The sequence below is a fragment of the Urocitellus parryii genome, chromosome 10, assembly GCF_045843805.1.
Source record: "Urocitellus parryii isolate mUroPar1 chromosome 10, mUroPar1.hap1, whole genome shotgun sequence".
Lineage (NCBI taxonomy): Eukaryota > Metazoa > Chordata > Mammalia > Rodentia > Sciuridae > Urocitellus > Urocitellus parryii.
This window is the reverse complement of record NC_135540.1, coordinates 72139104-72153629: the sequence shown is the minus strand read 5'-3', so window position 1 is coordinate 72153629 and position 14526 is coordinate 72139104. Positions and strand designations below refer to the sequence as shown.

The following is a 14526-nucleotide window of genomic DNA, read 5'->3' as shown; positions in this document are numbered from 1 at the left end:
ATTTACATGATATGTGTGAAGAAAAAGAAGGATGAATATTAAAGGTTAGCTTAGGAATTGTAAATAAGATGGCTTGTTTCAAAAACAAACATTAAAATTTTTCTTTTAAGGATGAAAAATCTTCAATATTAAAGTCAGAAGAGGAAAACCAGGAACAGTCAGAAGAACAGGACAAAGCTTACAGCCAAGAGCTAGGACTGAAGGATGAGGAGGATAGCGATGGTGACTTAAGTGTGAATTTGGAGTATTCACCAACTGATGGTAGCTTGGATCTAAGAGAAGATATAAGTGGGCCTCAAGAGAAAAAACTCCCTGAGAGCACTGATTTTTCTCCTCCTGATTCTGTGGATTCTAACCAACAAGAAAACATCACAGAGGGAGAGGAAAACCAAGTGCAACCCACAAATTATCCACATCATCATTTGAACAAGAATGATACACACAGCCAAAACCTAAGGGATCAGAGAAACGAAGAGCAGGATCCCAATACTCCCAACGAAGATGAGGAAGAGGGAAAAGAGCCAGGGGAAATTGGTAGCCCTAGTGATAACCAAGAATGGGAGAAAGAATTTCCTAAGGAGAATTTTAACAGTAAGGAAGAAGAAGACAGTAAGAAATCTGGTGATATTTTGGAAGAGTCCAATCAACCAACTCAAATGAGCAAAATGCAGGATGAACTTGAGCAGAATAACCAAGAACAAGAAGAGGATAACTCCAATGCAGAAGCAGAAGAGGACAACGTATCAAACATAAATAAGCACATTCAAGATACTGAATGGCAGAGCCAAGAAGGAAAAATGGGCCCTGAAGCTACTGGCAAGCACGAGGACATGGATAAAAAGACTGTTTCTGAGGCTTTGCTCATGGAACCCACTGATGATAGAAACATCATGCCCAGAAATCATGGGGCTGATGATGCCAGTCATGATGGCCCCAGGCAAAGTGCAACTGATGTCGACTTCACCCCAAGCCAGGACTTTCTAGAGGCTGAAAGAGCTCAGTCCATTTCCTACCATCTCAAATATGAGGAGCAAAAAGAAAGAACACATGAGAATGAACATGAAGATACCAGTGAGCACGGAGACTACCAAGGGGTGAGACTATTTACAATAATTCTTGTCCATTAGTTATCAATAAAGAGCCATGGCCTTTCTTTGTGATTTCACAATCTCCTGTATTTCTATCAGTACACTATTAAAATAAATTATAAGTTGAGCATCCCTTATCTGAAATGATTGAGATCCTAAGTGTTTCCAATTTCTTTTTATTATTTCAGAATATGTGCATATACATAATTTAAATCCTAGAGATGAAACCCATGTCTCAAACTAATTTATGTTTCATATACACTTCATATGCATGGCCTGATAGTAATTTTATATAATATTTTTAGTATGTCTGCATTTTGACTGCATTCCAGCTCATGAAGTTAGGTATGTAATTTTCCACTTTAGCATCATGTCAGCAATCAAAAAGTTTTGGATTTTGAGTATTTTGGGTTTCAAATTTTCAGATTAAGGATGCTCAGCCTGTACAATTATTTATTTTTCTGTCCATCTCCATCATTAGACTGAGAGCACCTGTTTTATTCAGGTTTCCCCTAAAGTTATTGGAGAGACACAGGGAACAACAGAGGAGTGGAGAAATAATTCAGGCAAGGAGAGTAAGCTAATGAAAGCAGCATCATTATTCCTCTAAAGAAAATTCCTCATAATTTTTCCATTCGGGAAGTAATTAGGGCATTTATTTTGGCTGGGGGATGCTAGAAAGCACATCCAGTCAACTGAGTAGACCAAGTAGATTTCCATGGTTTCTGGGACCAGAAATGCAGGTGATGGCAGTTGAAAATGCCTGGAGCTAGCTGGAATTGGTTCTGACAGACCTGAAAAATAGGAGACGTTGATGGTCACAGTTCTGATGTCTTGAAGGCAGGTGCCATTTTGTGTTGCAACTGAAGCATCAGTGGCAAACAAACTACCTCTGACATAAGAGCCAGCAATGTCAGTTGAGTCAGATGTAAAAATTAAGGTACTACTTTATTAAGCAAACATATACCAAAATGAGAATCCAGAAATATAGCATGGGGGGAGTATATTGCTATTTGGCTGTTTAATCATTTGGAGCTTTTGTGCAAAACTTTGCAGCCACCCATCAGGCACAGCTTTTGGTGAGCAAAGTCAAAACTAATCTCAATTACTGAGAACTCTGCCACCATTCTAAGATAGGTGTTTTCTTACATTTTAGAATCCTGTGAGGAAAGCCTTACCAACTTCATAGAGATCACTGATGTAACCCTGTCTTAACTACAGAATCACAAGATAATAATACATTGCTGGCGTTTTCCCAAATCCAAAGAGAAGATCCTAACTCATATTGCATACTCCCCCCAAATACAGCACTGAATTCAGTTGAAGCTAGAGAAGGGTTTTGGTCTCCAAAGATTATTCTCTACCTCTGTAGTTGTGAATGGTTTCCCCTTTTGAGATCTGACATTATTTGGCTGCAAAAAAAAAAAAAAAAAAAAAAAAAAACAACTCTGTGAAGGCAAACACAGTTGGAATACAAGTTAAGTAAGTTTAACTTTTCTGCTCTTGTTATTTTAAAGGCCAAGAAAGCAGGCAGCTCATCAAACGAAGATGACACTTCAACTGAAGGCAATGTGGAGGTGCACAGTGTGGGTACGTGCTGAGCAAGCTGTTTGTGACTATCCCAAGGAAGAGATGGGATCTGCCATCTTGGGTTTGTCCCTCCCTTCATGATCAGAAATTTCCTTCTCCTTTCTCTTGAAGGAAATGTTCCTATAAATTGTTGATATTATCTTGTGATATTTGATAAACTACAGATCAATGTGTTTACAAACTGAAAGTCCCGTTGAGATATAGTACACAGCTAGAATTCTTTTTACTTCTGAGAAAGCATTAATTCTGCCTTATTTATTCTCCAATCCACAACTTACTATTAAATTTAGATTCCATACTTAACTAAGGGACTAATTCCTACCTTAATCACAAACATTTGTAATTTCAAAACAATAAAATTCTTATGGCTTATTTAACTTCTAACTTTCACGAAACACTGCACTACATATTTCAGATTATGTTCATCTCAGGGATGCCAAGAAGAACTGCTTGTTCTTTTTACATCACCAAACCAAACGGCTGCAAGAAAGCTAAACAATCATATAAAAGTCTGATGCCAGACGGTTCCATCTGGAAATCAGCACATCAGTTAAAGCAGTTTGTAATGTTTTCTCACTTTGAAATCTTCAAATTTCAGGATTTCAAATTTTCTGCCTTATTAACAAAAATGAAACGAATCATACATTTTCATTTACATACTCAATTTTGCTGAGTCCATGTTTCCTATCCAAACTTTTCTGTTAGATCCTTGTATGAACTTCCAGTGTAAGAGAGGACACATCTGTAAAGCAGACCAACAGGGAAAACCCCACTGCGTTTGCCAAGATCCAGTGACTTGTCCTCCAGCAAAACCCCTTGACCAAGTAAGCACTCAACAAAGTAGTCCTTCAGACACATCAGAAAGGCCAAGGAGGGGCTGGGGTTGTGGCTCAGTGGTAGAGCACTTGCCTAGCATGCATGAGGCACTGGGTTTGATCCCTCGCACCACATAACAACAAATGAAATAAAGATATTGTGTCCATCTACAACTAAAAAAAAAATATTTAAAAAAAAAGGGCCAGGGATTTGAATAAAGACAGTTTGCACTGAAATTTTTTTTAAAAGTAGATGCTCAGTTTATAATCTAATATTTGAAGTGATATTGAAAAGAAATAAATGCCAGCCAAATCAGAGTATTTCAATGGGTCCATAAAAAGATAACAGTGGCATTTGGGCTATATAGTTTGTTGACAAACTGGAGAGTTACAGCACAGCACCATTTACCAGACACTCTTTGAGCTTTCGGGAGCAGAGTACTATCCAAAAAGCATCAGGATCTATCAACTTTTTCTCTTGCTTGTCTTCCATAGGCTTGTGGCACTGACAACCAGACCTATGCAAGCTCCTGTCATCTGTTTGCTACAAAGTGCAGACTGGAGGGAACCAAAAAGGGTCATCAACTACAGCTGGATTATTTTGGAGCCTGCAAATGTAAGATTTCATCACTTCTGCCAACCACCATTTCTGGGAGGGTTTTGGGTGAATCTGTACATGCCTAAATCCTATATATGCAAATAAGAAAAGGCTATGAACTTAAGCTGCAAATTTAAATCAATTGGAGAAACAGAAAAAATAAGGATTCACAGGCCTTAACCATAGGCGATTCTGACTTAATTGAACTGGGTTGGAACCCTGGCTTTGCTTTTTCATTTGTTTTTCAAGTAACCTAGACAATTCTAATGTGCAGCCAGGCCTCAGAACCACTATAATAATGTTATCTACTTAATAATAGCAATGAGAAATGAAATTTTGCCAAACTATTTGCCCTCTTCCCAATTTAAGTTAAGCCTTTACCAAAAGGTTTTATGACAACATATTCTTCCAGAAGTTTTTTTTGTTGTTGTTTTTTGTTTGTTTGTTTGTTGTTGTTGTTGTTGTTGTTGTTTTAAGTTGTCTTCCTTCCCCAGGATACTCTCAATTGTGTTTGGCTCCCCTTGCTGATAAAAGATTCTCCACATTGGCAGTGCTTACCCATGTTTCTGGTTCTTGCCTCCTTGCAGACACCCAAGAGGATTAAACTTGCCAGACTCCTTGATGTTAGATGTGGTCATATGACTTGCTTTGTTCACTGGAATAAAGCACAATCACCCATGTACGTTCTGGGCAGAAGCACTTCAGAGCTGGTGTGGTTCTCCACTTTTGCTCCCTTTGCCACCACAAACCCAGAGGTCTTGTGTTGAGATGGTAGCCCCAGGGAGACAGCAGCAGAACCTTGCTGCCAACTTGTATTGAAATTGTAGCAGAATGGAGAAATAAGCCTTTGTCTCTTTAAGCCATTGAGAATTAGCATTCTTTGTAATGATAGTGTAAGCTAAGTCCTCCTTTTTCCTCTCATCCTCTAGTAAATAGCTCCTGTCTCCTCCTTTTCTAAATTCCAACTCTCTGGTTCTACAGCACAGATTCTTAGCCCTAGCTGCCCATCAAAATTACTTTTGTAGCTTTTAAAACTCCTGATGTCCAGTTTCTACCCCAGACCAATCAAATTAGAATTTCTTCAAATGGAGTCTGGTATTTGATATGTTTTTTAAAACACACCAGGCAAATCTGTGGTGCCACCACGATTAAGGACCTCTGAAGTATGAAGGGGCAGTGAGGATGCTCTCTGGGTCCCCAGAAATTATTAAGCTTCCTGTTATGAAGACTCCAGAGGCAGAACTAATGGTCATGTATTTTCTGCTTAAAACAGCTATTCCTGCTTGTACAGACTTTGAAGTGGCTCAGTTTCCTCTACGGATGAGAGACTGGCTCAAGAATATCCTCATGCAGCTTTATGAACCTAACCCTAAACATGCTGGATATCTAAATGAGAAGCAGAGAAGTAAAGTAAGTTATTCACAGGTCTTATACCTAAGGATCTGTCTAGAGGGCCTGAGGAAAAAAAGATGTGATGGCTACCTACCTCTGCACAGCTGCAGAAGCCCATTCTGCCTCCCTGCATCTGATTACCCCACAGGGATTAACATTCTTGTAGTCGTCACCATTCATGCCACAGGGTTTGAGACACTATCAAATTGCTGTATTCCTACTGAAAGAGCAATGTCATTTGAATAAGGGCTCTTTAATTCATACCTAGAGCCAGCAATGGTGGGGCAAAGTTAACATATATTTAGTATTTGCATAACCAGGCCATGTGTTAGTCAGCTTTCTGTACTATAACAAATACCTGAGATAATGCAACTTTAAAAGCAAAGATTTATTTTGCCTTGCCATTTCAGAGATTCCAGTCCAAGATTAATTGGTCCCATTGTTTTTTAGTTCTGTGGTGAGACTGCACATCATGGTATAGAACATGTGGTAGAGCAAGCTGCCTATCTCATGTTGGGCTAGGAAACAAAGAAAAAAGAAGGGCCAGGATCCCAATATTCTCCCATAAGACAAGAAGATTGCCAACCTTTTAAAGCTTCCATCACCTCCCAATAGTGCCATGGGCTAACCAATCTTTAACACATGGCCTTTGGGGACATTGCAGATCCAAATTAGAATAGACCCAAGTGTATTTAAATCTGAACTTTTGTTTGCCCTCATAGATCTGATATAGATATATAAGGAAAATCTATTATTCACAATGTCAATGATATATGTTTAAGTTAGCTTTTTCACTGCTATGGCCAAAAGACCTGATAAGAACAATTTTAGAGAAGGAAAGTTTATTTAGGGCTCACAGTTTCAGAGGTCACAGTCCATAAATATCCAATTCCATTGCTCTGGGCCCAAGGTGAAGCAGCACATCATGGCATAAAGGTGTGACAGAGGAAAGTAGTTCAGGACATGGACACAGGAAGCCAAGAAAGAGAGAGAGAGCTGCACTCTCCAGGAACAATATAAAAACCCCAAAGGCATACCACCAATGACCCACTTCCTCCAGCCACACCTTATCTGCCTATAGTTACCACCCAGCTAATCCCTATCAGGGAATTAATGCACTAATTAAGTTAAGGCTCTCATTATCCAATCATTTCACCTCTAAACCTTCTTGCATTGTCTCACACATGAGTTTTGGGGGGATGCCAAAGATCTAAAACATAACAATATATTAAGATTAAAAAGTGAAGAATAGTAATTCCAGATATTTCCAGGAAAAAAATTCATTCACCATATAGTTATTGAGAATAACCTACATTTCAGGAATTGATGAAACTACTGGAGATACAGCAATGAACAGAACAAATCTCCCACCTGCAAGATAGCGAGAGAGAGAGAGAGAGAGAGAGAGAGAGAGAGAGAGAGAGAGAGAGAGAGAGAAGAGAGAGAGAGAGAGAGAGAGAGAGAGAGAGAGAGAGAGTGTGTTTATGAACATATATATGCAAATATAAACCTGTGCAAATATAATCAAATCAGCAAACATATGTATAAGATATGTCAGGTTCTTTAAAATATGTTATAAAGAAAGGTCACTGATTTAGCATGTGGTGGTCATTGTTGACCTTGACACCAGCTGTAAGGTGGATCCAGACAAGGGAAGACTGAACTGACAGAGTTTGAGAGAGAATAAGAGGAAGGATGTAGAAGTAACAAGTATACACATTACTCTTGAGGGTTAAAGAGAAGTTAAGTGGTAACAGGAGGGGAAAGTGAAATCAAGAAGTCCTTTCTACCAGTTAGAGATGATAGAGGATGCTTGTAAGTTTCTACAAATAATCTAGCAATGAAGTAAAATTTAATGAAGACCATAGAAATGTACCCAACTTCTACAGGGTGTTCTTGAGTAGTTGTTTCAGGCAGATGAGAAGGGTGAAGCTCTGAATAGGAACATAGGAAGTTCATCACTGGTAACAGCGAGGGAAGCTGATAGATGTGGGCATGGGAACAGGTGGAAGTTCTGTTTGCTTCCAATTGAAATAATAGGTAACATCACAAGTTGAGTCTTATGTGCATTGCTCATGGATAATTTCTGTCCTTCCTCTTTAATACATTGTCACAAATAGACTTTTCAATGGAGGTAGCCAGGAGCAACAGATCAGAGATAAGCAGACTGAGCAGGAATAGGGGATGAAGAATTGAATATACCAATTGCACAGAGAACAGGATTTTTCACTGAGTAATCAAAAATTTTGCTCAAGTCAGTTCAATTCTTTTCATTAAAACCTTCTCATAGTTTTAAGGTATGTAAAGAACATTACTAGTTAAAAGAAAAGATCAAAAAATACTTTCTTTTGAAAACCCCAAATTTCTTACATTGGCTGTTATTCTATCTAGATGTAAGGAAGGCTAGAGTATTGACTAGAAGGCATTTAATTTGATGCACATGATGCCTGAGTGTATTTTCCTCTGTCACATTATTATTGTTACTCTTCAAGCAAAGCTGAACAAGTGTCAATTCCATTACTATTGACTGATGCTCTGACAATCTTCTCAACTTTTTAATTCCAGGTCAAGAAAATTTACCTGGATGAAAAGAGACTCTTGGCTGGGGACCATCCCATTGAACTTCTCTTAAGGGACTTTAAGAAAAACTACCACATGTATGTTTATCCTGTGCATTGGCAGTTTAATGAACTTGACCAACATCCTACAGACAGGTAAAAATTCTATCTTTCCATTACTAGATCACTCTCTGATATACAAGTATCTATGCAAAAGGGAAAGTGAAATAGAATTATGAAAATCTCCACTTCATGTTAGAATGATGAAATGCCAAATAATGGTGGTTAGGAGTCTAAACACAAAATTGCTTTGAAAATAACAGAATATGGCTACATACAGCTCTCAAGTTTACATGCTAAGATCCACCTTCCCACAGAAACTCCTCTAACTTTTTCATTCTTGATTCTAAATTCTATAGATAATCTGACCCAACTTGGTTCAAATGAGTACATCTGGAATAATCAAGTATGACCAGTGGGTTGGAACCAGATTTTATAAGTGTGACTCTAGGTAAACTCTAGATTTAGGGTGGATGGAGGACAGTTTCCAGTCGAGAGAAACCTTGGTTATTGACATTCCCCAAACTCTCCACCTCACCCACATATTGTTTATTTCACTTTCAGGGTTTTTTAAAAATATTTTTTAGTTGTCAATGGACCTTTATTTTTTATGTATTTATATGTGGTGCTGAGAATCAAACTCAGTGCCTTACATATGCTAGGCAAGGGCTCTCCCTCTAAGCCACAATCCCAGCCCTCACTCTCAGCATTTTATTTGTGTACTATTTATTTGGCACACGCAGCTAACTTGTGGAAGAAAACTATCCCCGGTGATCCTAAGATTTAAATCTTTATATACAAGTTACTCAATTAATAGGCTGCCATTTATTTCCCTGCAGAGTCTTGACACATTCCGAGCTTGCTCCTCTACGAGCATCTCTGGTACCCATGGAGCACTGCATAACCCGATTCTTTGAGGAGTGTGACCCCAACAAGGATAAGCACATCACCTTGAAGGAGTGGGGCCACTGCTTTGGAATTAAAGAAGGTAAATTCATCATTAGCCAAAGGAGGATGCTGACCCCTTCCCTAAATAAACCCTGAAGGCCTAACAGAGAAGTCCTGCTGTAGGTTCTAATAGAAACCTAAAGGCAATGAGGTGACATATCCCAGACAGGACTGTCTCATGCACAAGCTGTCATTGCAAGGTCATTTCTCACTACTTTTCAGAACGAGGGTGAATATGCGCTGCATTCTCGGCAACTGGATAAGCCTAAGAAACTATGTGAATCCAGAGAGCCATGCCAAATCTCAGAGGGCTTTATACCTTATTTTATCTCATTCCTTAACCTAACTATAGGGCAAACCTTTAAAACTTATACCTGCACAGGAAGGCTGCTTCTGACAAGGGTGTATGTCAGAAGACATGTTAGAATTCACTATTAATTAAAGATTGGGTCTTATATCACAAATTGTAACCAGATAGTATTGCTTTAATCCAAAACTAGCTCATGCCTGCATCTTCAGTGATCGGTGGGCCAGGGAGCAGGGGGAATCAGGTGGTTCTTTCTTTACTCTTGCAGTGGAAGAATTTAAATTAAGACATTTGTTATACTGGGTTATGTCTTAATCTACTTCCTTTTATTTTCCAAAGTTAGAGTTGACTTTTATGAGTAAGCATGTTTTCAATAATCAAGTTATGAAGCATATCCAAAAAATAGCATTGAAACTGCTCACAGAATGTAAATCAACATTAAACACAAAAACTCTAAAGCAGAGACTTTAGGCATATGATTATTACACAGATGTAGGATGAATATGCAATCAAGCAGTAAAGAAAAGCAAGTTCATCAAAAGTCAGAATTTCCCAAAAAGAAGTAAACCATTGCTTTAAAAATATTCTTCATGCTGATGTATAAATGCTTGATATTGAAAAGAACTCGGAGCATGAGGATTTGTTTATTGATTAATAGATTGGCAGAAAGATTAGTTCTTTTCTCCTTTAATATTATTCTGTGAAATTAACACAATCATAATGAAAAATGTCTATTCATGCAAGCACTTAGTTCTGTGTATTAGCTATCCATGCTACATAACAAATTACCCCAAACTTAGCCATGTAAAATCTCTCACAGTTTTCAAGGGTCAGGAATCTGGGAATAGCTTACCTGGATGTTCTGACTTAGTTTCTCTAGGGATGAAATCAAGCTGTCAGTAGTGTGGCAGTCATCTGATGACTTGAATAGAACTGACAACTCTACTTCTAAGCTCACTCATTTAGCGATCTGCAGATTTGACTGCCTCACCATGTGGGCCTCTCCATGGTATTACTTACAGCATGGGATATGATTGCCCCCAGAATGAGTGACCAAAAAGAATATGAGCCCACGACTAAAGCCCATAACATTACTTGTGACATGTTCTGTTGTTCACACTGGGCAACCCTGCTATCACATGGGAGAAAATGACATGAGGTAGGGAATTAATGGCAGTTATCCTGAAGGCTGGACCCTGTTAGTACTTATGTGAAATTAATGTTAATAAGACTCATACCCGCACAGATAATGTCAGTTTTCTTCCTAACATTTATTCTATGAGTACTTACAAAAATTCAAATCTACTTCTAAAAATGGATTTAACAGTCTTTTATAACTCCTCTATTAAAAAAACAAAACATACCCAAGTACAGCTGCATCTCCCCACCAGTATCAAGAGGGGAGAACTTAATTGGATAAGATATATTTATGTGTGCCCTTTTAGAGGACGTGTGATTTTAAAGCCCTGATAAAAAGGCAAATTTGGACAGATGCTGTTTATTTAAGGAAACCAGTTGTATTTCACTGTTCTTTTGCCAAGCTTCTGGCGGCTCTTCAGAATGTGAGCTCACCCAGGCTCCATGCTGTGGGGTTGCCTAGGAGAGCAGGAAGTGCTTAAAGTCCAGTGACTTGCAAAGCCACTAATGATCTTGTTTGTGTAGTGTGGTTTGGCTGTCATTATGTTATTTTGAAAAAGAGAAAGAATTATCACATAATAAACTAATAAAACAAATATTAAATATTCAGTCAGAATGAGTAAACAAGTTATTGCTTTGGGATACAGCTAGGGAAAGGAAAAAAAAAACTCTTTGTAAGTGTACCCTTCCTTCCCTCAGAGCTTGGAAAGCCATGGGAGAAGATAGACTTTTAGCTAGTGTATTCCTGAATTTTAATTGCCTGTGAAATAAACTAGCTAAATGTGTTCAAATATTTCAGTTCTGTCATTAACTAGCTTTGTTCAATAGGGCATGCCATTTGTCCCCAGTCTCATTTTTTTTTAACCTGTAAACATAGGGTTCAAGTAACTGGTGGAGGAGTCTTCATCTATGCAACTATGCATGTTAATGTTTAGAAAAACTCTCCAAGTGAAACTAATAGAGTAAACAAGTCAGATCATGAAGATTCTACTAAGTCATTTTAAAACATTATTTTAAGAGCACCAGGGGTATCACTAAGCAAGGAGTGAATTTCAGAGTTTGTATTTAAGAAAGATTTCTCTGGTTATATTGTAGAGAGGCTAGAAAATAGTTGAGAGCATGTTGTGATAAATCCAGGTAAGAGTTGTGGCAACTTGAACTAGAGGAGTGACTATGGGGAAATAGAGAAGTACCATATTCAAGAAATATTTTTAAATATAAACATACTCAAGATATACAACATGTAGAATAAGAAGACAAGATTGGACAGGAAATAGGTAGGAGCAGGGAACAGACAGTTGAGAGACTAAGAACAAGAGAGATATAATGCCATAGGAGCTGGCTTGGGTCAGGCAGGATGACTAGAGCCACTATCTACTGAGAGAGAAAACACAGGGGCAGAAGCAGATTTGGGGGCAATGACAAATTTCATTTCAATGACACTGAATTTTGAATTACTCCATGTGCCACTGTCAGTTAAATATATGTCTGCATTTCAAGACAGATTTTTAGATTGGAAATATATATTTGGGGATTATGAGCACACAGAGAATTGATATCAGGGAAGGGAATTAATTCTCCCAAGGAAAATGCATAAAGTTACATGAAAATGGATCCAGAGTTGAATGCTAAAGACCACCACCACTAGATGATGGATATTGGAGGAGGAAGGAATTCACCAGGGAGAATGAAGTCTCTTCTGAAATGAAGGAAGACCGTGAGAAGAGTGCCATGTTAAGAGGGTGTCTTGAAGAGGAGGAAGAGACTGTGCCAAGTGCTGCTGAAATGTCAAGGAGGATAAAGATTAAGAATGTTCATGGGTTGAGGTCTATCCCGATGGGGCTTCTCTTGTAGCCACTCGTCGTTGGAAACGCCTCATAGAGTAATTCTGTGGTTTTGCTTTCCTCATAGGACTGTTTGTTAGGCCTGTGGGAAGTAACTACAAGACAATTAAAAAGTATGAAAGACCTAATTTTTCTTTTTATCTTAGATATTGGCATATTCCACATTTACAGTACTGAGTGTGATAATAGGTGTCAACACTTGAGAACCAAGCAGATCCATCTATATCCCAAAGTATAAGGCTTTGTTGATAATGCTTCTGGCTGTTTGTTTTCCCCTATTTGGATCCTAAAGTAAAATTACTTGAAGAAATTAAATCCTGAATAACTTAGGTGGAGAATTGTGAAATCATCTGGGCTCTTGAAACAAACAGATAAGCATCAGATCTTCTAAAAAGGGTATTCTTGGAATGGACAACAAAGGAATCACAATGGAAATTCCTTAAATAAAAATTTATTGACTTAAAATTACACACTTTTAAAAGAAAAACAACACCATTCTAAAGAAGAGTCAGCCTGTATTTTTGGCTCGAAGTTTCTCTAGTGTTTTCTGTGGAGAGAATAAATAAAAAATAAGCAGCAGTTCCTATTGTGGTATGCCCTAAATATAAGAAGGGAGGGGGCTTGTTTACCTTATGAAATTCTTTTGCCCTTTCTCTGTTCTGGGCATAAGCTTCTTGTTTTGCTTTCTCTACCTTTTGTTGTTTCACTTCAGCTAATTGATTATATAGTCTGAAAGTAATTTATATGGAATTAAATACAATATTGAAGAAAAATGAGCTACTAAAAATAAAGCAAAAAAAAAAAGCTAAAAAAAATAAAGAATGTTCATGGAACATAGAAATAGGATATACTGGTGATCTGAGCATGTTCTTTTTCACCACTGTGACAAAATACCTGAGAAAAACAACTTACAGAAGTGAGCTCTATAAGTTAGCTCATGGTTTCACAGGTTTCAGTCCATAGTCACTTGGTCCCACTATTGTAGGTGTGTGGTAGGAGCACCTGGCAGATCAGAGCTGCTCACCTCATGGTGGTCAAGAAGCAGAGAAGAAGGCATAGCGGGGCCTGGGGACAAGATATACCCTCAGGGTACTCCCCCACTGACCTACATCTTACCCCTAGGCCCCATCACCTCCCAATAAATCTATGGATAGATTAATCTACTGATGAATTTAGGAGCCCTCATAGTCCAATCATTACCCAAAAGGCCCACCTCTGAGTATTTCTGCCCTGGGGACCAAGCTCTCAACTCATGAGTCTTTGAGAGATATTCCATATCAAAACCATAACACGCGGTAAGAGCAGTTTTGGTGAAATGGTAGAGTTGGAAACCAGATTCTATATGTTGAGAAAGAATGAAAAATGAGATAGAATAAAGAGTGAATGTTTGGAGGCAGGAAAGAGCTAGAAGAGGACATAGAGTTGAGGAAGCATTTTTTAGACTAAAAGAGGCTTGAGCAGTCCATTCGTTCTTTCTTATTCAATCACTTTACTGGTGGTCTCTATAGAGCCAGGCCACACTCAAGAGGCTGAATATATAAACGATATTTTTTTAAGAGAGAGAGAATTTTTTTAATATTTATTTTTTTTTTAGTTCTCGGCAGACACAACACCTTTGTTGGTATGTGGTGCTGAGGATCGAACCCGGCCGCACGCATGCCAGGGGAGCGCGCTACCGCTTGAGCCACATCCCCAGCCCCTATAAACGATATTTAAATGCCAAGGGGAAGGAGCTAATAAATAGAAAGGTGAGGGAAAGGTTTTGAATATAAGGAGGGAAAACAGGAAATTAGGAGAAGCCTCAGATCAGAAGAGATCTTGAGCACAGGTAGAGGGACTGGCCTTAAGATCAATAGAAAGGACATCTCTTATAGGGTGCAATGGTACATATCTATAATTGCAGCTACTTGGTAAGCTGAGGCAGATTCAAGTGCAGCCTGAACAACATAGTGAGAGACCCTATATCAAAACAAAAAGGACTGGGAGTATATAGCTCAGTGGTAGAAACTTGCTTAGCATGTATGGGGCTCTGGATTCAATACCTAGTACACAGAAAGAAAGAGAAGGAGGGGAAGAAAAGGGAAGAAAGAAAAGATATCTTTCATCTGAACAACCAAAAGAGTACAGAGTACTATGTGTGCGTGTGCAAATATAAATTTACAGGTAATAAAGTTAGTATCTCCATTTTA

The 14526-nt window shown here is 38.4% G+C and overlaps 2 protein-coding genes and 1 non-coding gene across 3 annotated transcripts in view; 2 read left to right on the top strand and 1 right to left on the bottom strand.

Annotated features, from left to right (window-relative positions):
• Positions 1-14526, bottom strand: part of Nudt9 (nudix hydrolase 9) — a 108663-nt gene that overhangs the window by 51481 nt on the left and 42656 nt on the right. The gene's annotated exons all lie outside the window — the stretch shown is intronic.
• The window catches only part of Sparcl1 (SPARC like 1), a 39720-nt gene that overhangs the window by 24050 nt on the left and 1144 nt on the right, over positions 1-14526 (top strand). Inside the window, exons 4-10 of the mRNA XM_026379633.2 lie at positions 111-1094; positions 2606-2678; positions 3384-3502; positions 3989-4109; positions 5365-5501; positions 8049-8197; positions 8941-9089. Of these exons, the coding sequence (XP_026235418.2) occupies positions 111-1094; positions 2606-2678; positions 3384-3502; positions 3989-4109; positions 5365-5501; positions 8049-8197; positions 8941-9089 (1732 nt within the window). The remainder of the gene's footprint in view (positions 1-110; positions 1095-2605; positions 2679-3383; positions 3503-3988; positions 4110-5364; positions 5502-8048; positions 8198-8940; positions 9090-14526) is intronic.
• LOC113175376 (small nucleolar RNA SNORA18) lies at positions 12314-12445 on the top strand. The gene has a single exon (XR_003299956.1). It is a non-coding gene; the product is annotated as a small nucleolar RNA SNORA18 (small nucleolar RNA).